At 39.1% G+C, this 26,247-nt stretch overlaps 1 protein-coding gene across 1 annotated transcript in view; it reads left to right on the top strand.

Annotated features, from left to right (window-relative positions):
• The window catches only part of Il18r1 (interleukin 18 receptor 1), a 34,594-nt gene extending 8,631 nt beyond the window's left edge, over window positions 1–25,963 (top strand). Inside the window, exons 3-11 of the mRNA XM_090336299.1 lie at window positions 1,935–2,166; window positions 5,007–5,172; window positions 9,320–9,473; window positions 11,061–11,123; window positions 13,387–13,504; window positions 14,850–14,989; window positions 17,947–18,105; window positions 23,748–23,906; window positions 25,165–25,963. Coding sequence (XP_090192425.1) covers window positions 1,935–2,166; window positions 5,007–5,172; window positions 9,320–9,473; window positions 11,061–11,123; window positions 13,387–13,504; window positions 14,850–14,989; window positions 17,947–18,105; window positions 23,748–23,906; window positions 25,165–25,520 — 1,547 coding nt within the window. The 3' untranslated portion in view covers window positions 25,521–25,963. The remainder of the gene's footprint in view (window positions 1–1,934; window positions 2,167–5,006; window positions 5,173–9,319; window positions 9,474–11,060; window positions 11,124–13,386; window positions 13,505–14,849; window positions 14,990–17,946; window positions 18,106–23,747; window positions 23,907–25,164) is intronic.
• Window positions 25,964–26,247: the final 284 nt, after the last annotated feature.

Here is a 26,247-nt window from a genome sequence, read left to right as displayed (position 1 = left end):
AAAAACATGGCTATCAAAGACATAAAGATAGTGCTGGAGGGGACAGGAGCGTAGCCTAGTGATAGAGTGCTTGTATAGCATTCACAAAGCTCTGGGTTCAATTCCTTCCTACCACATACACAGGAGAAAAAGAAAAGCCGAAGTAGTGCTGTGGCTCAAGTGGCAGAGCACTAGCCTTCAGCAAAATGTGTCCAAAGACAGTGCCCAGGCCCTGAGTTTAAGCCCCGGGACTGGCAAAAAAAAAAAGCATATTGCTGGCGTATGGTGTAAAAACAGCCAAATATGGTGAATGGTGTGTAATCTGTGTGCTTCATTCTATGCACTCCTCTAAAACAGGACATCAATTGTGAATGACAATTATAATTAACGTTTATATACACACAGGCACCACCTCTCTATGTGGCAGCACTGAACTGCAAATTGGAGATTATGTGGCAGCCATGAGCATCCTGTTTATGTTCCTTAAGTCTTGCCCTTCGAAGTCGACTTGACATCTATGGTTTCAAAGTTTTCTTCAGATTTGAGAGAGCATTTCTTCCTCAGGCTGTAATTTGTAATGCTGAGTTGAAATCAGTTAACTGCTTTGAGAAATAAACCTCAAGAAAGACAGGGAAGTTTGCCTTGTGCTCAGGGAAATTCAATTCTCTAAATGCAGTTGAAAGCCACCTTATCAATAGAGTGTGAGAAAGATCCTCTAATGCCAGCCTTCAACTAGAAAAAAAAGACAATTCACCAGGTGTAGAAATGATGGCCAGATCCATTTCTAAAGCCAGAGCAGTTAGGTTAACTTAAAAAGAAGGAGAGTAAAAGAGAGTGACAATAAGATGGGAAGTGAGTGATACAGAGTCAATCAATATTGATGATCCACTGGTAACCTACAGCACTCTCAGGTTCTGGGCCAGCCTGCTGCCAAGAAACGTGTTAGGTAGGCAGGCTGGTTGGGCCCACAGGGCAGGGCAGGCTCCTGAAGAAGCAGACCTCCATAGCTTTTAGGTGTCTTTTCCTCCTCCTCCTCCTCCTCCTCCTCCTCCTCCTCCTCCTCCTCCTCCTCCTCCTCCTCCTCCTCCTCCTCCTCCTCCTCCTCCTCCTCCTCTTCCTCCTTCACTTTTGCCAGTTCTGAGGCTTGAACTCAGGGCCCAAGCACTGTCCATGGGCTTTCTCAAGGCTAGAGCTCTCTATACCACATGAGCCACAGCACCACCTCCAGCTTTTTCTATGTATGTGGTACTGGGGAATCCAACCCGGGGCCTTCATGCAAGCTACACAAGCACTCTACTACTAGGCATGCTCCTGGCCCTTTTCGTCTTCTTTTCCCATATGTTTTAGGCTTCTTGTCTTTCCCCAGATAAGAGATTTCTTAGCTGGGGAAATTCAAAGGTAGGTGTGACAACAGAAAAACTTAAATGATTTCCTTATCAAGAAATTGTAACATGTCATAATTTATATTAAAAGTAGTATACATTATATATCTTTGGGCTTTGGGATGTTCTTTTCTTGTTTGGAGGAAGGCATCATATATCAAAATTTGTGGGCCTGAACTCAGGGATTCTTGCTCTCACTTGGCTAACTGCTGGTTCTCTACCACTTGAGCCGTACCTCCAGTTGGACTTTTTGCTAGTTCATTAGAGATGGAGTCTTGCAGACTTTTCTGCCCAGGCTGGCTTTGAACCAAAGTTATTTAAATGTAAGCCTTCTGCATAGCTAGGATTACGTGTGAGAATTGCTCTGCATAAAATGTTTGGTCTTCATCTATATCCTGAAAGTGTCTTCTCTCTTCTAGTGTTGGAAGACTGTCCACTGATGCTCAAATAAGAGAAGCTCTTGGAAAATTTACTGAGTTCTCAGGGCTTTCTTATTCTTTTAGCTTTGTCAGTTGATTCATTACTACAGAAAAATAATAATTTTTACTATTTTTTCCTGCTAAAATTGAATAGATGCTCGTCCTTATAACGTGTTAGAAGGGGAACCTCATATCCTGAAACACTACTTGCCTTTATCTGCTCATGGGAATGAAACAGCCATCATAAAATGGTCCAGATGCAGCCAACCACTTGGCTGGCTAGAGTTGAACTCCAGAAGTTTCCCCAGAATTATTTTGCACGATTATGTTTTGGAGTTTTGGCCTGTCGAGTTAAATGACCAAGGAGTCTACTGTTCTCAGATGGGGTGAGTATACCTTTTGGTTTTGATATATTTCAACACATTCAAATACACAGTAATCTGAAGGTTGGTAATTCATTTGTTTTTCCATATCTCTCTACATATGTCATTGTGAAAAAAATAATCTCTTTATCTATTTTCTTCATGATCTTACAGAAAGTAATATACCTTCCTAAGATTTGTTTTTAGGGGATCCTTGTTCATGGAAAGTAAATATAGAATAAAAGTCAGTTTTAAAATTCAGTGTCTTCTGAAATCTGGATGTCTGGGTTGCATGAATTCAGTGGGTGAAACTTCAGATGATACATATGTGGAGAGAAGAATGGAGGGGGGTATTTTCCCACATGGCAGCCTCAGACTGTGGGGTAAGGGCAGCGTTGACATATATCATACTCAAGTCTGATTTTCAGAGGTCTTTGGGAGCTAGATGGGACAGGGTAACCAGGTGCAGTCAATAGCTCTGGATTAGTGAGTGGGGGAGTGAACGTTCAGGAACTTGCATTCCAGCCCTAGAGACTCATACCAGGAGACTCAGAATCAAGTATAATGTTTTCTGTGAAATGAGAACAGTTGGTTGAATGTGAGAACAACCGGTTGAATGTGTAAACCACTGAGATAAACTTGGATCTCTGTGTCGGAATCCATATTGATCTATCGGTCTACATTCACAAAAATCCATGTACACGTTTTATACACAATGCATGTATTTGTAGAAAAATTTCAGCCCAACCCATAGAAACTAAACACAAGGAGAGGTAGGATGGTGTCACTGTCTTGTCACATACAGCAGATTTCTTCTAGAAATCTCACTCTTCATGGTTAGTGAGTCCTGATCATTATCAACCTTGCCTTTCAGAGTGAGATATCACAGTAAAACCTCTATATCACACCTGTGGGTTTTGCCCTAAATGAGGTCATGCTTATTTTTGTACCTAGAAACTCTCAAGAAGCAAAAATATTAGAGCTGCTCTTTCAAATCCTTTAAAGAGAGATAGAGAAATCTGACCCAGCTTGGTCCTTTCATAGGAAGTTAAGGAAGAAAGAAGCCAGTAAGAAGAGAAGGAAGGCATCAGAAAGAGGCAGAGGGATAGAGAGGCATAAAGACATGGGTAGCAGATGGGGGGACTAAGAGAACAATGGGGTGCAACTGGTCTCAATGACAAATTCCGACAGCTGTTGGAGATGATAAATGATGTGAGGCACAGGAGTGGGGGAAGTGGCTTGGACATTGGTTTTTCCAGTAAGCCTGGGAATAGGTAGTTGTGGGCACGTAAGTGATTTGACAAGGTGAGAAAATGCATGCAGACTATTCCTTGTAGCCATCTCCTGACATGGCTTTCTCCAGCTCAGTGATCCTGGAAAAAGTTTACAAGCACAGTGAAGAAGAGGGTGCTGGCCATGAGAGTTTCTCTTTTCAAGATGTAGATAGCTCACCTATGTATCCATGGAGATAGGTTGTACCTTCTCTAGTCTTGCAAACAATTCATGCCCCAAGTGAATGAGACATATTCTATGGACTGTAAAAAATCAGCATTGTGCAAAGAACACTTGCTCCTTGGAAGTCAGACTGTGGGCCATTTATATCCTGACTCTATCCCACAACAGGTTGTGAGGCTGGTCAAATTGTAGCCTCTCTCTAAGGGATATAACTTTCTCAATTGTACATGGGTGCATGCATGTGTATACCTGTACCTGTATACGTATGTATGTAAGAGAGATCTCCCTTGCAAGTATCTAGTAAAATATCTGGAACAGCCTTTTCTTTTGTCCAGCTATGGCATGCTTAAAAGGTAGCCAGGAGAGCCAAAGTGAGCAGACATCTGCCAGGCACCCATGACTGCTAAGCATTGTATCTCAGGTGTAGTTGATGTATGGATCTCTGTACCATAGAACAGAATAAGCAAACATCCAATTGTGATCGTTTTCTCGTAAATAATAAATATTGCTCCTTTAAGAAGTATTACTGTTTTCTCCACTGCTCAATTACTTTTCCTCAATTTCTGATCAGAAAGATGATCAGCTATAAAATCTTTTCAGACTTAACTGTGGTGCAGCCAAATATATAATACAACTGTACTAGGAGCGGTGTCAGACTTTAGTTCATTTGGCTAACCAGGGGCTGGAGGTGATGCCTTGAGACGTAGGAACGTTGATGTCCAGTCGTACCGACTCAGAGGACAATGTCAGGAGGGTGTTGTAGATCCTGTGAAATCAGGGTGGCCCTGTTGTCTTTGTCTTAAGATCTCTGCTACTTTTTATCTTCAAAGACATGATCTCTGGCCTTCAAAATATGTGCAGGCACGTGTTTTTGTTTGTGCACACATGCATGTGTGCCTGCCCAGGTTTTATCTTTCACTTCATGGTAGAGGTTACATTTCCTCATACTCTGAATCAAGAGGATCAGAGCAGGATTGTGACTGAAGATTGATCGACTAAAGAAGTAATTGGTAATCAATCTTTAAGCAGACATTGGCAAACAGCTGGGTGTGGTGATTCATGTCTGAAATCCTAATTACGCAGGAGGCTGAGATCAGAGGTTCACAGTTAAAAGCCAGCCGGAGCAGGAAAGTGTAAGATTCTTATCTCCAATTAGCTACCAAAAATCCAGAATTGGGGCTGTAAATCAAATAATAGAGTACTAACCTTGCTGAAGGATAGTGCTTAGGTCCTGCATTCAAACACTAGTACCTACTTACACACACACACACACACACACACACACACACACACACCCTACACACAATTAGGAATCAAATTCTTTCGACTTGGTTATTATAAGGAAGATGGCAGAGAGGTGTAAAGTTTGTGTAGTAATTACAAAATACATCTGCATTTTTGCTTCATAGAAATGTCACTCAGAAACATTTGTTAAAGGTCATCAAAAGAAACAATCACAGCTGTTTTAGTGAAACACGAGTGACCAGCCAAAACGTGACAGTTAAAAAGTCTTTGATGATTAAATGTACTCTAAAGGACTTTGAAAAGTGGATCTACAGAACATCATTATATAAGGTAACATTTTTAAAATGTTTCAACTTAAGACTTGATAGAAGCTGTGTTATACCTTTATCTTAGGTATTCAGGAAGCTAAGATCTGTGGATCATATAGCTCAAAGCCTGCCCAGGCAGAAAAGTTGGTGAGACTCTTATCTCCAACTAACCATCAAAAAAAAGCAGAAAGTTCAGTAGAAAGTAGAGTGCCAGGCTTGAGCAAGAAAGCTAATGCATAGTCCTCAGGCCTTGAATTCAAGCCTCATTCGTGACACACACACATACCATAAAACGGCTTGATGAAAAAAATAAAATTATAAAGTAAAAACCCAAACCAAAGTGGTTGTGGAGTTGTGAATGATTTTTTTCATTGTTCATTTTTTTACCTCCAAATGTTATAAAATGAACTTAGATATAGAGGGAAAATGTGACCAGTCAAGTTTTTGATTTTAAGAATGTATGATGAAAGAAAATGAACTCTGAAACTAGCTCTGTAAAAATGAGTTCATTTTTGGTTTGATGTAAACAATCTGCACTTAAAAGTTGTTTATTTTTGCTGGGCTCTGGTGGCTCATGCCTGTAATCCTAGCTACTCAGGAGGCTGAGATGTGAGGATCATGGTTCAAAGCCAGCCCAGGCACAAAACCAAAAGTCCATGAGATTCATCTCCAATTAATCAACAGAAAACTGGAAGTGGCGCTGTGGCTCAAAGTGGTAGAACACTAGCCATGAGCTGAAGAGCTCAGGGGGAGCACCCAGGCCCAGAGTTTACACCCCATGACAGACAAAAAAAATTGTTAATTTTTGTTGCTGCCTTTTCTTTATCCACTAAAAATTAAATGTGATTATTTTTCTCTATCATGAAAAATTCTCTTTATTTGATGTATTGAGGATTGAATCCAGGATCTCAAAGTTTATTACAGAAAGCAGCCTAGGGGCTTGGAGTCTGGCCTAGTGGTAGAGTGCTTGCCTAGCATGTGCATGCCACATTTACATAGAAAAAGCCAGATATGGTGCTATGACTGAAGTGGTAGAGCTCTAGCCTTGAGAAAGCCCAAGGACAGTGCTCAGGCCCTGAGTTCAAGGCCCAGGACTGGCAAAAAAAAGAAGAAAAAAGAAAGCAGCCTACCAGTTATGCCTCCCAATGCTTTTTTCTTTCTTTCTTTCTTTCTTTCTTTCTTTCTTTCTTTCTTTCTTTCTTTCTTTCTTTTTTGACATAGGGTCTCACTAACAGGCCTCAAATTCTTGATCCTCCAGTATCTGCCTCTGAAATAACTGAGATTGCAGGCATGAGACACTACATCTGGTTCTTTCTTTCTTTCTTTCCTTCTTTCTTTCCTTCTTTCTTTCTTTCTTTCTTTCTTTCTTTCTTTCCTTCCTTCCTTCCTTCCTTCCTTCCTTCCTTCCTTCCTTCCTTCCTTCCTTCCTTTCTCTCTCTCTCTCTTTCTCTCTCTCTCTTTCTTTCTCTCTCTCTCTCTCTCTCTTTCTTTCTTTCTTTCTTTCTTTCTTTCTTTCTTTCTTTCTTTCTTTCTTTCTTTCTTTCTTTCTTTCTTTCTTTCTTCTTTCTTTCGTGCTGGTTCTGGCTCTTGAACTCATAGTTTGTGTGGTGTCCCTGAGCTTCTTTTGTTTAAGGCTACTGCTCTATCACTTGACACTTAATTTACAGCTGTACTTCTGTCTTTTTTTTTTTTTTGGTAGTTTATTGGAAGTAAGAATCTCATGGATTTTCCTGCTCCTCCTGGCTTTGAACTGAGATCCTCAGATATTAGCCTCCTGAATAGCTAAGATTATAGATGTGAACCACCAGTACCTGGCCACACATCAGGTTCTTTAAACATTTTTACAAATGAGATTTTATTTTTTATGGATCTGGTTTTATCTAACTGATCTGAATCTAAAGACTCTTGTGAGTTTCTGATTTTTTTGTTGTTATTTAAAAACAAGAATAAATATTTTCTTAAGTCTTTGGATGTTTACATGATTTTCCTACAGCCAAATCTCTGAATGCGTAATACCAGGCTCAATGGCTAACCAAATTTTCAACTTTTGATCCACATTATCAAACTAATCTCCAGGGAACTATGCTAGAATAACAATCCCCAAACGGATATAACAATCCTTCTTGCTGGATGGCAGTGCTTCACACCTATAATTCTAAGTACCTAGAAAACTGAGGTCCAGAGACTCAAAGTTCAAAGCCAACTTGAGACAGAAAAGTCTAAAAGAATCTATCTCTGAAATAACTGGTAAAAAACCGGAGTGGAGACATGGCTTCGGAGGTAAAGTGCTATCTGTGCAAGCAAACCAGCAAGCCAAGTCATTGAGTTTAAGCCATGATATGTATCTCCCCCCAAAACAAAAATGAAATAAAAAACAAAAATAGAAAAAGAGAATCTCTCTTTCTCATAATTTCCCAAGACTTGGAAATATTACTTTTTAGAAAGTTAAAATTCTGACTTGGAAAAAATTCCTGAGCCCCCAATGTTTTTTTTCCTTATTATAGTCTAAGTAAGTGGACTTTTAAATGTACTTATTGCATTTCATTATTAACTCTTTTGTAAATGACCTGTGTATTTTATCTTATTTTCCTCAGTTGATGTACATTTTCCTTATTGAAATATAAGAGCTCTTTTAAATAGTGCTTTGGACATAATATACACATGTTTGCAGTGTGTATATCTATATAGTATATATAAAATGTATAGTTTGAACTATACATTCCATATGTGGTATGGCCATGGACCTACACAACATAGTATCATGTCTGTAGAAAAACAAATCTGACAAATGACTATCATGAAAAAAAATGACTTGATCATGAAAACCTTGGAGAGCCAGGAGACTCAGCAACCTTCACAAAAGAACCAGGGAAACCTGAAGTAGCAAAGGATGATTTCTTTGAAATTTTTTTTGAACTTTCTGCTTGAACACTGTTGAATGAGTGGCTTTTTCAGAGGACCTCTTGTTTGAAATGTTGTGTCAACATGTGAGTCAGTCCTGAGTAGACTTATTTCTTTTCCTGTCCAATATACACATCTTATTGTCCGTGTACATTATGAGGTTTGGCATACTGGGTTTTAGGATGTCTCCATCCACAGATGTTTAAATTTAGAGAATGAGTATCTCGGGGATGCTTGCAGCTAAACAATTGACCGCAGGGTTAAATATTCTCAGCTTGTGAACTGAACATGACCTCTCTTATGAAAACAGCTCCCAGCACCTAAGTCAGCAAAGCCCTGATGGGACATGGAAATGAAGAGTCTCTGTTGTCCAGGAGTGTGGCTTAGTGGTACAATGCTTACCTAGCACGCACGCAGCCCTGGTTTCAATTCCTGGGTATCACATACACAGAAAAAGCTGCGAGTGGTGCTTTGGCTCAAGCGATAGAGCTCTAGCCTTGAGAAAGCCCAAGGACAGTGTCCAGGCTCTGAGTTCTGGCCCCAGGACTGTCAAAACCAAAAACAAAATAACAACAACAACAACAAAGAATCTCTGGTATTTTATACACATTAATGGAAAAACGTTCCTGATGTGAGGTACAAATATGGAGACTTTGAAAGTCTAGTCTACATACTGTCTAGATCTCAACCCTTGTGCCATACTTTGGGCCAGGTCTGAGAGAACTTGGTCTTCCTTGTGTATAATTGAAAGGAACATGTTTGTGGTTAGGGCAGACCTTCAGTTCCCATTTGCTCTCATTCCTGGATAACCTTGACTGATGCCTAGATGATGATGATGATGATGATGATGATGATGATGATGACTGATTACAGAGAGAGAGAGATGACAGGGTCCCTGTCTTCTATCTTCCAGCATGTATTAACAATGACAGTGATCATGGCATGGCAGTTCATATACAAGCAATGTCAATTCCCTGGGACTCTTCTCAGGAATAGCTTATTTCTATCCGCTTCTACCTTTTCTCTAAAGATGTTTAGATCTCTACAAGTGTGGATGAGTCTGGTGCAGTACGTGAAGAATTTTTTTTTATTGTCAGGATAATGTATAGAGGGGTTACAGTTACATTCACCAGGTAGTAAGTGCGTTACTTCTCACACATTGATACCCCTGCTCATGTTTTTGTCCCCATTCCCCTCCCATCTTGTTTTCCTGCCTTCCCTTTCCTGTATCAAATAAAGTATTTTAACCATTGTTTGTTTTTAAACAGAACTGTGAAAAGATAGAAGAAAATAACAAAAGCTTATTGATGGTGAAGAATGCTGAGTTTAAGGATCAAGGGTACTACTCCTGTGTGTTTTCTCTTCTTCATAATGGAAAACTATACAACCTCACCAACACTTACAATGTAGCTGTACTTAAAGGTGAGAAAAATGCTACAATTAAGGAAAAAACCCAGACATTTATTAATAGAATGGAATTGTTTCTTTTTTCCTTCTTCTAAATCCTAGGAACTGAGAAGTCATTTTGTTAAGCTAGTGATCCCATTGTCATGTAAGTATCAGGTTCAAACTCTTCATCTTGGCTTCCATCCACCTGGCTGAAAGAACATTTTTTCTTGGCAGCAAATTCCACTTCATATGAGTGAATGTGAAACAGGTCAGCCCTCTCTTAATTAGAATTGGAGTAAATAATCGAGTCATCTCTTGCCAAACATGAACAAATATTTATTATGGTCATGAATGTTTCTTAAGGACATGTATATTCTCAATAATTGACTTAATACTGAGTGGTCAAAGGAGAAAGGAAACATGAACCAAAGTGAATAAGAGACTCTCCCCAAGTAATTTTTCATAGTCTAGAGACACACAAAATGGTGCTATCATATGAAACAAAGCCATCAGTGAAGCTATAAGGACATATCTGGATGCTGAAGGAAGGAGAAGTGTAAAAGGCTTCATCCATGCTGGGTTTTGGATGGGAGGTATCATGAAAAGGCGGAATGTGTGGCTGGTAGAGTGAGCATAAAAGAGGTAAGAGTGGCTGTGGTTAGGAGAGCCTGATTTGCTTTGTACCCAGATGATGCCTCTATATTGAAAAAACAAAACAAAACAAAAGCATGGCTTTTATTGTTAAAGGGATAGTAGAGCTCATGTTACCTATCATCACCTCAGGTGGTAACCTTAATATGGCACAGCCAATAACTGGACACTAGACCAGGAGGCCAGGAGGGTAGGGCATATAGCATGGAAATGCTAGAAAGGGAGAGAATGGCATTCTGGTTTGAAAGGAGCAGAATGGAGTGCTTAGAAGAATATGTAGTTTAAGACTTGCCAGGAAGATACCGGTGGCCCACATCTGTGAGCCTTATTTCCAATAAATGAATCAGAAAAAGCCAGAAGTGGTGCTGTGGTTCAAGTGATAGAGCACTAGCCTTGAGCACAAAGAGGCTCAGGGACAGTGCCCAGGTTCTGAGTTCAAGCCCCAAGACTGGCAAAACAAAACAAAACAAAACAATCCTCATTGTTGGCCTGGTACCTGTGGCTCAGGCCTGAGATTCTACTACCGTTAAAGCTGTGAATTGAAGATGGTGGTTTCAACCTGGCCTGGGCAGGAAAGATTGTGAGGCTATTATTTCCAATTAACCATCAGATAAAACTGAAAGTGGACCTGTCACTCAGTTTAGAGCATTAGCTTTGAGTACTAAAGCTCAGGGAATATTTCCTAGTCTCTGAATTCAAGCCCCAGGACCAGCACAAAAAACAACAAAAAGAAAGAAAGAAACAATAGCCTCCCCCCTTGAACAAAAATCCCCAACCAACTCATTGTTTTATTTGGAGATTTTTCATTTCAATATTTTTGGATCACAGCTCACCTTGAATAACTACAATTGCAAAAAGTAAAACGGTAAAGGAAGCTCCTATATCAGAATCTTTTAACAAGGGATAAGTGTATTATAACAGATTCTTAAAAAGACAATGCTAATTTTTTTCTTTTCTTTTTGCTTTTAGATCACACTAAAAGAATTCCAGTTTTGTTGGGACCAAAGATTAACTATGTTGAAGTAGAAATAGGTATATTTCAATATTTTTATGCATTTATAAATAGATATAAGTGATTTTCAAAATGTCATGGTCAATCAATTGAGTGAAGGAGCTCAAGGACTTGGTAAAGTCCTTGGCAAAGAAAGAAAGAAAGAAAGAAAGAAAGAAAGAAAGAAAGAAAGAAAGAAAGAAAGAGGAAAGAAGGAAGAAAGAAAGAAAGAAAGGAGAAAGAAGACTGCTGGTTTGCAGACCATAGATTCAATCGTCAGACTATGTGTGGCTTTTCTCTAATTACTCTTTGACAATTTTCTCTGTTGCTCTCTAATTGTCTCACTCTGTGTGTGTGTGTGTGTGTGTGTGTGTGTGTGTGTGTGTGTGTGTGTGTGTGTGTGTTATGGAGCTTGAACTTGGGGCTCTGCATTGTCCCTTAACTTTCTTGCTCAAGGCTGATGCTCTACCACTTGAGCCATTTCCCATTCCCAAGTCCCAGGTTTTTGTTACTTAACTGGAGACAAGTGTATCACAGACTTTCCTTCTGAGGATGGCTTTGAACTTTGATCCTCCGATCTCAGTTCCTTGAGTAAGCTAGGGTTATTTCTAAACACGGAGAGACTATTTAAACTTGTTTTGTAGTTTGAATATTTGAAGAATTGATTCAGCTTTGCCATTGGATCCATTTAGGGTTTTTCCAGACAGTTCTAATGAATGAACACATCCATTTGAGTGATTTTTTTTTAAAAGGGAAAGCAAAGAAAGGAAGGAATACATTTGCATATACTTACTATGCTAAACCAGATATTATGCTTGGTATAAGACAAATACATTATTGAATCAAACTCTACAACCAGCTCAAAGGGGTATTATCTACATTTTGTAAACTAAAGGCTACCTACATAATTTGTTCAGCACTGAGTTTCTCAGTGAGCTCAGAACTGAGTTGTGGTTGCCATTGCACCCTGCGTCTCCATTAGCTGGTGGGGAGGGAGAAGGCTGCAGGCATTTCGAATGCAGGTCTTTTCCTTTAGGAGCACTTGGTCTCCTCAGAACAGAGACACTGCAGGACATGTCATGTAGTCACTGAAGCCTCTCATGCTGCCCATGCCCTTAGCAACCCTCTTACACACTGTGTATGTGACCACGATTTCACTAGGATCGCATCTCTGTGAGAATCCTGCCTATTCCAACACAAGGAATAAAATGGTGGCCCATTTTCACTTACTCAAGCCTTCATTTACTATTTGAAGATGTTGTTCCTCTTCCAGGATATATAACCAAGGAAAATCATGTATATTATACACGTGCATGTATATAATATATGTTGATCATTTCCCCGTGTCTCAATTACCTAAAGTTAATCCCTCACTGGACTACACTTTTAGTTGAATCCTTATTTTAAATTTTTCCAGTATTGTGATGCATTTAATTTTAAGGGTTTCAAAAATAATAATCGAATGATTTGATTTTCTACAAGTTTTTATTAGAGTATCTACATGATAGTCCTAAATGTATACTAAAAAGAATGTCTACTGGCTCACTTCAGTAATTCCTCCCTTCCTCCCTCCTCCTTCCCTCCTCCCTCCCTCCTTCTTTCCTTCTCCCTTTCCTTCCTTTCCTTCTCCTTCTTTTCCTTTTTCTTCCCTTCCATTTGCTCCTTTTTCTTTCTTTTTCTTCCTTCCTTCCCTCCCTCCCTTCTTTCTTCTCTTTCTTTCCCTTCCTTCCTTCCTTCCTTCCTTCCTTCCTTCCTTCCTTCCTTCCTTCCTTCCTTCCTTCCTTCCTTCCTCTTTCTTTCTCTCTCTCTTTCTTTCTCTCTCTCTTTCTTTCTTTCTTTCTTTCTTTCTTTCTTTCTTTCTTTCTTTCTTTCTTTCTTTCTTTCTTTCTTTCTTTCTTTCTTTTTTTCTGCCAGTCCTGGGGCTTGAACGTTTCTAGCTTTTGTATTTAATTGGAGATAAATGTGTCATAGACAGCCTTTCCTGCTCAGGCTGGCTTTGAACCATAAGAACTGTGATCCTCAGATCTAAGCCCCTGAGCAGCTAGGATTACAGGCATGAGCCACTGTTACCTGACTACCTTCATTTTTGACAATTGATCTGAAAATAAGTATGTAATTTGATGATATCATTGCTACCTAATTCCTCTGTTTTCTTTATCTTAAAACCAAACCACATTATCTACTCTTCTAGAATGCAGCACTATGTTTTATAGTAGGTTAACAACACCCAGTAATTGTATCCATTTGAAACCTCTGAGAAAAATAAGTTTCTAAAATCAAGATGGGTTGTCAACTTTTCCATAGGAGAAAATATAGAACTCTACTGTTCTGCTTTGGCAAGTAAAGATGATACCATTTACTGGAGCTTCCAGACAGAAAAGAAGTCAATTGCTAACGCATATGAAAATGAAACAGAAACCTGGTATGTACATGTGGTGTATAACAGATAATATGATATATATATATATGTGAAAACACAATCACATCTAAGGCAAAATAATGCTGGGTCCTGTGTGGGTGATATAGTATCTTCGGTTAGTAATATGATAATTTACTTATTTAGCTATTATAGAGGCATATATCCTAGGTTGATTAGTTATGCATATGTTTTTGTCAAAATCTAAGCAAAAGAAGGTCTATAGGAAAGCCAATAAGCATTTTTTAGCATCACCCCATAAAAGCAGCTTTTAATCAGTCAGGATCTAGGGGTGGGGTTTTATCTAGCCTTTATTTTTTATCCACATTTTTGGAATTAATATCAATTAGTTCTACAAGGGGACTTCTTTTTGACATGTCCATCCATATATGTGCATAATATAAATGGACCAAACACATTCGTTTTGCAAACTCTCATCTTTTTTCTTCCTCCTTTTCCTCCTCCTCTTCCTTCCTTTTCATCTTCTTTTGTGATGGTACCAGGGTTTGAACTTAGAACCTCACACTCTTTGTTTAGCTTTGTTGCTCAAGGCTGGGTGCCCTATCCCTTGACCTATGCCTCCACTGTTGACTTTTTGATGGTTAGTTGGAAATAAGCATCTCATAGATTTTTCTGCTGGGATGGCTTTGAAATGTGCTTTTCAGATTTTAACGATCTGAGTATAGGTGTGACCCATTACCACCTGGCTTTCTTTTCTTTTTAAAGTAGGCTGTTTCAGGTATTTTATTTTATTTTATTTTTTGCCAGTCCTGGGCTTGAGCTCAGGGCCTGAGCACTGTCCTTGGACTTTCTCAAGGCTAGAGCTCTACCACTTGAGCCTCAGCACCATTTCTGGCTTTTTTTCTATGTATGTGGTACCGAGGAATCAAACCTGGGTCTTTGTGCATGCTAGGCAAGCACTCTACCACTAGGCCAAACTCCCGGCCCCAGGTATTTTATTTTAATATTGAAAGATGCTTAGTACTCTGCCACAGTTAGTGGAGACTGTGCTCTGGGGAAAACTTCAACTAGTTCGGAAGGGAGACAAAGGAAAAAAAATAACGGAGAGAATATTGTTTTATAGTTTCAAACTAGCATCAGTATCCTTCAGGTGTTTAAATTCTACATAGTTTACAGCACATATTGAGATGGTATCGGGAGTGCTGTTTCAGTCAGTTCTGAAGCCTCTGAGGGACATTCCACAATTTTAAAGAGCCTTCCTGGGAAGGAAGATGGAAGACAGCCAATATCGTGGCTACCTCAGGCTATTTTAGTTGTGATTTCTCCTCTTCCAAGTAAACGTGCTAGTCATGAATAAAGTGCATCGTGAAATCATTTTCCTTTCTTACAGGACTTCAGCAGGCAAAGAGTATGTGTCACGAATATTGAAAATTGAGAAAGTTAATGAAGATAATATAGGTTTTTCATGTAACTGCACAGTGGGAAATGCCGGAGGCATGGATACCCAGAGCTTCATCTTGGTGCGGAAAGGTATGAACATTTTGTGCTTGGAAATTTGTGGAAACCTAGTAAGTAGTTACTACTCCAACCTTGAGAGATGTCCACGTCTCATTCTTCCTAGCAGGTCTAAGCCCCTCTCCTGAGTGGCAGCAAGGTTCACGCTGTGTCCCAGAGCACAGCCCCAATGGAATCTTCTGTGTTACAATTGCGAGCTCATAATGAAAACCCACGTGTTTAGGTGTTTGCTCCCACAGTTGTATTACAAACCAAATGCAGAGAACAAGGAGGCAGGCAACGCATAAATGCTAGTGGGCTTGCGTCGTGGAGGAGGCAGAGCATCCCTTGTTCATCTACCTCTTCCTATCCAGAACAGCTGGACAGATGTCTGCGGATCAGTGCAGGATGAACCCAGTGGAGGCGGCATCATTTCTGCCTCCAGCCCACCTTAGCAAGACACTGGGGGTCCTTGGGTTTGGCCATTCAGCACGCAGAGATTAACTGAGGCCTCCTTCTGTGAGTTAGGCACCAGGCTTGGTAAATGGACTGATGTAGAGAGTTCTTTAAAGTTTCCCACACCTACTTGATAGAATGCACCAGGCTTATCCATCTTTACCCTCTACCCACACAACACAGGGCCTTGGGCCAGTGGCTGCCTAGAATGGACTGTGTCCGGAGTCCAAAAGCTCTACTTTTTCTTGGTCACCATTCACTCACTGTCATATTACATTTACTCATTGCAGGATCTGCCACCAACTCCCCAGATAAGTAGAGGTAGATGTAAGGATAAGTACACTGAGACAGAGACAGACATAGTGGCAAGAGAGACAGAAACACATAGAGACAGCGACAGGTAAACAGAGATATTGGTACCTGGAGAGACAGAAAGAGAAAGAGAGAGCACTGGAGAGAGAAACGGAAAAATCAGAGGACATGGAGAAACAGAGAAACACAAAGACATAGATGTAACACTGAGATATAATCTTTCTCTCTCTCTCTCTCTCTCTCTCTCTCTCTCTCTCTCTCTCTCTCTCTCTCTCTCTCTCTCTCTAACACACACATGCATACATACACCATATACCACACACACACACACACGCACACACACCTATTCCTTGGCTCTGGTGAGAAGCAGAAGGAAGGAGAATTCCAAGTACACATTTGTGTGTCAGTGACAACCTCTTGAGCTCTTGAGTAGTTATCACTCACACATTCAGTAACAGGAGCTAATATTTAATGTGTGTGTGTGTGTGTGTGTGTGTGTGTGTGTGTGTGTGTGTGTACCATTTCTGGACCACGAAATTAGGTTCAGTACCTGAACTTTTGTGTTCAAGGCTCACTTTGAACACAGCTCCATTTCTGACTTTTTTTTGGGGGGGGGTTGGTTAATGGGAGATAAGAGTCACACAGGCTCTTATTTGTGGGCTAGCTTCAAATTGTGATCCTCAGATCTCAGACTTGTAAGTAGCTAGGATTACAGGTGGGAGCCACTGGTGTCCAGCTTTGTTACACAGTTTTCTGGCCAGTTCTGTCTGAAACTCTTCTTGCAATTTTATGCAATTGTTATAGGTAATGAAACATGCCTACAATCCCAGAGCAGATAAAATTGTCAACTATGTCAACTGTGTCTTCCCTTCTATAGGAATCACTACGTGTGTCACTCGTCCCTTCATGAGTTTGGGAGAAGCTTTCAGATCCGTTGTTTGTGGTTGATATGTTACCTTGCTTGCATGTTCTGGAGACTGCTGCCCACCACGCACCTCCCCCTCAGTGAGGGAATGCCTTGTCCCTGTCCCAGCAGCTTTTGACTTGACTAGCTCTCCTTCTCCTGAATTCACCACTATAGGCCACAAAATAGGATCTCTTGCTCCTACCTCTGGAGGAATTTGTGTTCATGACTAGATATGCGGCTAGTAAATCGTGCTTTCAAAATGCAGGAACCTCAGGGGTTAGTTTTAGTCACATTTCATTTTACTTACTAAGTAACCATAGCTGCTTACTATTTGGGGGAAAGACCATCTTAAACATCTTATAGGAGAAGCTTTAAGCATGTTTATGTTCTTTGACCAAGAGATCCCTCTACCATTAAAACTGACTGAAAGAAATAATAAACAAGTCACCGAAGCATTTTAAGTATTTAGGAGAGATTAAGTAAATCTAAATATTGAAGTTATTGGATTATGATTTCAGTGTCATAAGGAAATACTCCTGGTCTACTGTGAGGAGATAAAGAGTGAGTAACATATGATCTGGACTAAATAAGAACTTTCAGGGATAAAAAGAAAATTGTATATCTTAGGATGGTTATATTATATGGTATATTTAACTTTATTCACTATACTACTGTATCAATGTCTCAGATTCATTTGTAACAAAACCAAATTGGATCTATCTAAGGAATGTGGTTCTTTTCCTAAAGGACACATTTTTGTTTTTTCATAATCAGGGTGAATGCTAATGTGTTAGGCACTGTGTTAACTATCCACTGTATATAATATCTTAATGTTCTCTAAAACTGAAATCAAGTACAGCAAGAAGTTCATTTATTAGTTTCTTTTTATAGACAAAGACAGTAAGATTTAAGAGCCTTTATGAATTTCCCCTACAACACAAGCTAAGTGATGGATCCAGGTCGTAAAACCAGATCATCTCAATCAAGTGATTTCTCTCACTCTCTCAAAACTTTGTCTTGAGTTTTCTCAGTCTGTGAGCTGAGAGTTAAATTCAAGTCCCTTATGGTTCACCTAAATGTAGGATTGAACCACCAGAAATCTGAATTCCAAAATACAGGCAGAATGTGGTCCCCTGTTTTCTGCTCAGTTCTCTGAATATCGTTGGACACATGTTTAACTTTATCCAAATTGGAGCTGGAAGATTTCTAAGGGCAGGCTAAAATGTGAAAGCACTTGCTTAGATCCCTGGATTACTTGATAACGGAAATGAAATTCATTAGTATTATTTCTTTCTTTTCTCTCTCCCTTTTCTAATAGAAACAACTGATATTCCAAACCATGTCTTCACGAGAGGAATGATCATATCAGTTTTGATGTCAGTGGCCGCAGTGTGCCTGGTGGTTTTCTGTGTCATTTACAGAGTCGACTTGGTTCTGTTCTATAGACATTTAGTGGGAAGAGATGAAACCTTAACAGGTAACAGATATCACCATGAGGGGACTTCTTATTTTATGCTGTCTTTACTAAGCTCAATAAAGAAATAGAAATCTTCATCTTCTATTTGGGATATTGTTGACTGAATCTATGGGATAGGTTTCCTCTGGTGAGAAGAATGACTCCATATGTATGCACCGCCAAAGATGAATATTGTTGTGTGATCTTTTCCTTGTGCTGCCCTTTTTTCTCTGTTTTGTGTGTTCAGTATGTTCTCCTAAATAGTTTCTCTAATCTTTGAGATCAGGATGTGCTTCTGCACATATCACTTCCATAGCTGATATAGTATTTACACTCAATAAAGTTCGTGTGTGTTCAAGTGCCTTGTTTCAGTTCATTATTCTCACCTAGAAAAAGAAGCTGTGTGTTACACAAGAAGGAGCCATCAACTAGAAGCCACATAATGTAGGTCCGAGTCTCCTAGACTTGCCAGTCTTTATTTACCACTCTGTCTATCTGAAGACTTCATGTCTCAGTTTCTCAAAATTTGAAAGTGACGAGAAGTCCACAGATTTGAAGATAATTTTTGAACTTAATCTAGTCCACTGCACTTGCTTTTGTCCATGTATTTGTGTGTTTGTGTGAGTCTATGTAGAGGAAGAAAATGATTACTTAAAGTTTTTGAGATATCATACGGTAGGGAATTCCCTCCCAGCCTGGCCCCATGTCTGTGATACTCACTCTGTCCCAACTTCATTGCACATTTGGACAAGATTAATACAGATTCTCACTTCATTTCTTCTGCTTAGAAATGTGTCTTGATATTTTACGTGCACAGTGTTCAACTTGGGTTTCTTAGTCTATTCCTTATATTATTTTATAGAGAAGTCTCTTCATTCCTAAGGGTTGCTCATAATGTATATGCAGCATTATCAGACAGAAAAGTTCCACAGGGGACTTTCTGGAAGCACCAAGGACAGATATAGCTGTTATTCCATAGTTTTTATCCATTGTCTTTTTTGCTATTATGTACTAACTTCAAAGAACAACTGTAAATCTTTTTGTAGCTTCACCCAACAAACTTTTGGAGTTCTGAAGATCACATAAATGAGAAATTGTGCCTTTGAGGAGTTCTAATTTGCATTTCATTTGTTATGCAAAAGCACAAGTAACCTAATTTCTTTAAGACTCCTTTATATTTTCATTTCCAACATATTCATTCATGTCATTTGCCTTCTCTTTCTTTTATTTGCTTATTTTTAGGATCTCTTTACATAGGGAGGCTAACCTATTGTCTGTGATATGAAATGTAAATGTATTTGTTGTCTGATTTTGCTTATTGTAGTATGTCAAAGGGAAGATTTACATGTATCTTTCTTTTTTAGCTTTTTAGACTAGGACGTGTGTGTGTGTGTGTGTGTGTGTGTGTGTGTGTGTGTGTATGTGTGTGTGTGTATGTGTGTGTGTGTACAAAGATCCATTTACTTCAGCATATAAAGAATTGTCACAGGGGCCAAGAGTTTGACCTAGTGGTAGAGTGCTTGCCTTGCATGCACAACCGGGTTTGACTCCTTGGTATCAAGTATATATAAAAAAATTGTTGCTAATTGGTGGTGGTTGTTAGGAATTCAATTTTCAGACTTATAACTGTGAGTTAACAATTTACAAAAACTAGCTTTCAGCCTGTATGTATCTGCAAGTATGATCTCATGATGGAAAATGAAGATGCAACCACTTGGAAACCCTGTGCTTGCTCGTGTTTTTGCTTGCATAGACTGAGATTCATCTCAGATCTGATGTTCACTAGACCTTTCCTTTCCGATTTCCAACTCAGATATTATCCTCTGTGCACCTGATTTACAGATAAAGTGTTTGCACTTTTAACTCTCAAAAGGGTCATGCAATAGACATTTAAAAATAGCCTACTTAGACTCAAAGGCAGACTCTGAACAGATGCAGTCTATAAATAGGGCAGAAAGGGAGTTGTAAGAATAAAACTTTGACGGGGCGTGGTGGCTCATAACTGTAATCCTAGCTACTCAAGTGACTGAGATCTGAGGATCAAGGTTCAAAGCCAGCCTGAGCACAAAAGGAGATGAGACTCTCATCTTCAAATAAACTCTAGAAAATGGAAAGTGGGGCTTGGCTCAAGGATAGGGTGGTAGCCTTGAGCTGAAGAACTCAGTGACAACACCCAAGCACAGGGGTAGGGTGGTAGCCTTGAGCTGAAGAGCTCAGGGATAGTGTCCAGGCCTAGTTCAAGCCCCATGACTCACAAAAAAAGAATAATGCTTTTATAGCAGTTAAACATTGACATAATATTCAAGAGTATGTTCATACTGGTTTATGAAAGAATGGAAATGAAACTGATCAATTGATCAAAGCATTGATTAACAGGTGATCATTCACCACACATAATTTGAGAAACTTTGGTCTGGTTTAGTTCTCGTTACCCTAAATATCCATTTTAAAATGAGTCTATTTTATATTATTCTGAGCAGGAAATTAAAAAATATATACTTCTTATTAACTTTTAAATTTGTTTTCTTGAGGTTTCCTAAATTTGTTTTCTTGAGGTTTGTTAGTTTCCTAAGGTACTAATCATTTCATTGCCTGAATTTACAATAAGTCATAATGTAAATTAGCCTATTTGTATTATGAGAAGAGAATTTATTGAAATAATTTGAAAACTATTGACAGTTAAAATAGATTTTTCATATATAAGAACATAGTAAGGGTAATACAAATCTATGTTTGACTAAGTTGTCTCCCCAGTTTTATCTAGATTCATCCTGGAAAACAAGATGATTGGGAGTGGGAGCAGGGGAGGGAAACGGGGACAAAAACATGAGAAGGAGTATCAATGTACGAGAAGTAATACACCCACTACCTGATGAATGTACCTGTAACCCCTCTAGACATTACCCTGACAACAAAATAAAATAAAATATAAAAACACTAAAAAGAAAAGAAAAGAAAAGTGGGTTGGGTGCTAGTAGTTTACACTTGTAATCCTAGCTACTTAGGAGGCTGAGATGTGAGGATCATAGTTTGAATCCAGTCTAGGCCGAAAAATCTGTGAGATTCTTATCTCTAGTGAATAATAAGCTGGAAGTGGAGCTGTGGCTCAGGTGATAGAATATGAACCTTGAGAGAAAAAGCCAAGTGAGAGCATGAGACCTTGAGTTCAATCCTCAATACTGGCACCAGAAACAAAGAACAAGAAAATGTTCTCATTACTCATCTTCCCTCTTGATATCTGATTTGGTCACTGATATCAGGAGAATACTAACTAAATACCTATTCCTACTTGGTAATGACCTGTATTTTATTGCAATCAAAGAGAATCATCCAATGGCATTATATAACAACTATGCAAATAACTTATCCTACATTTCAAACCCCTGTCCCCATACTAAATTGAACTCAGACATGCTAAGCAAGTGTTTTACCACTTGAGCCACAGTCAACTGCTTTTCCTATCTTTAACACTCATATAATTTTACCATCTTTATTAAAATTTACTGTATTTCATAGGCATGCAATTCTGAAAAGCAAGTGCTTTACATCATTAAATCAGTAGGTTCTGACTTGAAATGCTGAGACAGAATAATGCAGGTAAAACTGAGCTAGCTTTTCCTAGAAACAAGCCATCATTTCATGCTTACGAATGCTCTTGAGGAAACTGGGCTAAGGCATTGGGCATACATGAAGTAATCCTCAGTGGGTATTGAACCAGTATGATTTCATCTAAATATATTTTACTAAAGTGTCTAATGATCCCCACTTCTGTTCTAGACATAAATATTATTGATCTTTTTTCTGCTTAAATTGAATTTTATTTTATTGTAAAGGTGATGTACAGAGGGGTTACAGCTACATAAATAAGGTAATGAGTACATTCCTTGCCAAGCAGTGTTACCCCCTCCCTCATTTTCTTTTTTTTTCATATATTTTTCAATTGTAATTAATAGAAGGGTTACATTATATTCGCCAGATAGAAGGTGCATTAATTCACATATATTGATACCCTTTCTCATGTCTTGGTCCCCATTTCCCTCTGCCCCCACCCCCACTCCTCATCTTGTTTTCCCCCCTTCCCTATCTAATTTTAAATAACCAAATACAAATATATCTAATATATCAGATAACAAAGTGACATACTGTAACAATATGAGATAACCAAGGGACAGCAAAAGAGATGAGAGATAACATAGTACATTAAGGACAACAATCACTCATTATATGGCTTTTGTTTCTATATCCTAGAGGTTCTTTCATTTAGCCTCATACTGTATGGCCTTATGTATCTAGGTTTTGCTCTATTACAAATCTCTGCTAGGATATCCCAAGGTTTCTACTGATTATGACAAATGAAGGAAACCATTGAGCCTAAGTTCCTTTGAGTCTGGCTTACTTCACTTAATATTTTTTTTCTAAGTCATTCCATTTCCTAACAAATGGGGCGATGTCATTCTTTCTGACAGCAGCATAGAATTCCATTGTGTACAAATACCACAACTTGTTGATCCACTCATTAACTGAGAGACATCTAGGTTGGTTCCATATCTTTGCTATGGTAAATAGTGCTGCAATGAACATCGTTGTGCTAGTGGATTTAGTATGTCCTTGTTTCTGGACAATTTCTTATACTTTCCCTCCCCCTTATTTCCCTTCCCCCAGGTTGTAAAGCTCATTTCCAACATAGTGTCGTAAAGCCGGGGATTGATATAATTCCTTGGCCATTTAATGCCCTTTCAGTAGGATTTACCTATTCTATTAGCCATGGGAAAGCTTATTCTGCTATCACTTCACTTTTTTCTCTATCTATACTGCTTAGCAGTAATTACATTATATAGAATTGGACTCAAAATTTTCCTCTTTCAGAAAATATGTCCATTGGGTCACTTTTCTTCCTCTGGACATGTTATTTGATTCATCTGCTTTGTCTGTGTTTTGCTGTTTTCCCTCTGCTAATTGTCATTTTCATGTCATCTCAAGCTGATGTGCTATTTCCTTTCTTTTCTTGCCTAGATTGAATGAGGGTAATAATGAGAAATGGCATTGTTTTTTAGTTATCCAGTAAGGAGAGTGAGCTTTGTAATTTAGGCAACATGCTTCCTCCTGATGCTAATCTGTCATCAGGAATTACAAAGGAGAAGTTAGGACCACTGTAAAGCTTTCAATGAACAGAATTGTTCCTTTTTAACAGCTGATATCATAGAGTATCTTAGATATTACAGTATATGTTCTCCACCAAATTGTTTCTGTAGTTGTCTTTTTTTCTTTGTCCAGCTTGTAGAATCTGCTTTAATTTTCAAGGAGTCTAAGGAGAGTAGAGCTAGGATAGTTGCTAGAGTTAAATGAAATGAGTGAGCCAATTTGAGATTTGCTTATCTCTGGAATGGAATGTGTATACCTTGGGGATCCTTAGTCTAACCATAATTCTACTGTGTTGTTTAGGATTTTATATTTCCCAGTCCCTCTACTGAATCAAAACAGTGAGCATCTTAAAGTAGATGTTGAAAATGTTCACTTAACTGATGGCTTGGCAAGCATTTGAGATTTGACAATGTATAAGTAACTTTATCCACTATTCTGTATTCATTATTCATGTCTTTCAACCAAAGTTTTACTTAAGAACTCTTATTTACATGTAATTAAGAGTTAATTTTGTCTTCTAGATGGAAAGACATATGATGCTTTTGTGTCATACCTAAAAGTGTGTCACTCTGAGAGTGGAGAAGAATACACTTTTGCTGTGGAGACTTTGCCCAAGGTGTTGGAAAAACGTTTTGGATATAAGTTATGCATATTTGAAAGGGATGTGCTGCCTGGAGGAGGTAAGAAATGGAATACAAGACAGAAGAATAGTACAAACATTTAAAAATTAATTGGTCAGCTTGCCCAGGTTGCTTAAAATATAACCAAATGAGCAGTCTTTTAACTAGATATAACCATGGAAGTCAACATCTAGATAGTATTAATGAGGTCAAGACCTGATTTCCTCACAATAATCAATAGAAAGAAATAACTACGTTTTGAGAATCCAGTAGTCTTCTCCCTTGGACTTGATTCTGTATCATGGTGTTTAAAGCCCTGAAAGAAAGTATTGGACATCTCATTTTCAGAGCTAAGTATAGGGCTGGCATCTATCTTGAGGTAAGTCAAGAAATGACCCACACTCAGAATTACTTGCTCCTCAGATTTAGTTTCCTATGTAAAACTTCATGTTTGGACTTGTTCTTTATGGTTTGATATTGCTCACAAACAATGGAGAATGAGAAGAAATGATTGGCAATCCCCAATGGAAGCATGGTTACAAAATTCAATGATTTTTACTATTATGTGCACATCTACCAAGGCAAAGTGCAGTTATAGCCCAAGAAACATAATAATATTTGCATCTTTTCTCTAAAGTCTCCCAGAGCCGCCTTAGAAATCTGGTACAAAATCATAAGGACCACTCATGCTAAGACATACAAATGTCTTCACTGGGATCATGTCTCATTTTTCCTTCAGTTTCCGTTGAAGGCTGTCCTGGGGACAAGTTCTGAACTATCTGGGAACATAGGACAGAAACAAAGGGTGAACAAATGTAGCAGTGGTGGCCAGTGGTCACTGTGGCGAAAGTGAACTATACAACTGCTGTGAGGGGGTGGGAGGGAGAAATGGTGAGAGAGTGGGGGAGGAGGTGGGAGAGAGAAATGGGGAGAGAGTGAACCAGGGAAGGGGAGGCATTGCCCATTACCTAATATAAGTAATTGTAGCTGCTCTTTATATCACTTTTACAAAAACAATAAAAAATTAAAATAAAAAAGGTGCAAAGACAAACAAGAAATTAAAACAGAGAATAAGCTGTATTTTTCCTCCTGTCTTACAAATGAGAAAGGCACATATTCTATGACAACTCTTACTTGCATGTTCATAATTATTACTTAGTTGCTTTGATTCAGTATTTAAAAAAGAATAACTGACTTCTTTCAAATTAAAGCTTATTACAGAAGCTAAAAGTTAAACCATAAAACATGAGAGTGTGCAACAATTTTTATTTCATGTCCAACTTTTCAATTCACTTAATGACACTTCTTACATTTTCAGCTGTTGCAGATGAAATCCATTCACTGATAGAGAGAAGCCGGAGAATAATCATCGTGCTAAGTAAAGGTTACATGTCAAATGAAGTCATGTATGAACTTGAGAGTGGACTCCACGAAGCACTGGTAGAAAGAAAGATTAAAATAATCTTAATTGAGTTTTCCCCAGTGAGTGACTCTGCCTTCTTTCCTCAGTCGTTAAAGCTTTTGAAGTCACACAGAGTTCTGAAGTGGAAGGCTGATGAGCCTCTTTCTTACAACTCAAGGTTCTGGAAAAATCTCCTGTACTTGATGCCTGCAAAAGCCCCCAAGCCAGGTCAGAAAGAATCAGAGGTCTTGTCTGTTCATTCTGTACCTTGATGTTCAGAAAAGCTCAATGTCAGAAAGAACCCTCGCCCTCTGGAGATGGTGTGGGAGCCGGCATATAGTAAGGGTTGCTCGTTAAAACTGTGAACATCTTATTTGAAGTATGAAGATGAACTGAGTCCTTCAGCCTTCGGGGGTAAGACTGTGACCACAGTGATCATCCCAGCTCCCAGAAGACTTTGAAATTCAATGAAGTGGAGCGCTCTTCCTCCCCATTCTAGCATCACCTGCAGAACTGTGCACCTAAACACCAGTCCTGTGTTCAGTGAGAGGCTGGGTAAACTGATTTCTGCTTCACAATGAAAGGCTAATGTGTTCCACACCAACAGTCAAGCCAAATTGAGGATTTGAATTGCATGAAGAGGCATTTTCTAGGATCTACTGGGTGGCCAGATCAATTGAAAACTGCCTTTATTTCCCCTACAGTAGCTACACTTCTTTAAATGCAGCATGGCAATTGCAAAGAAGAGGGGTGGCTACCCTGTATAGAGTAGGGGAGAGAGGTAGGGGAGGGGAGGAGGGAAGGGATGCTGTAACAGAACCTGTGCTTCCCGACACCTGGGCTGTATCTCAGCCACAGTGGCTAGGCAACTGAGGTATTGCACATTAACTAGTTGAGCATATCTTGCTGATTCGAATTGGTACGTGTGTGTGTGTGTGTGTGTGTGTGTGTGTGTGTGTGTGTGTGCGCGCGCGCCAGGCCTGGGACTGGAACTTAGAG

This window comes from Megascapheus bottae, chromosome 7 (assembly GCF_031878675.1).
Source record: "Megascapheus bottae isolate mThoBot1 chromosome 7, mThoBot2.hap1, whole genome shotgun sequence".
In the NCBI taxonomy this organism is placed as follows: Eukaryota; Metazoa; Chordata; class Mammalia; order Rodentia; family Geomyidae; genus Megascapheus; species Megascapheus bottae.
This window is presented reverse-complemented; position numbering and strand designations above follow the sequence as displayed.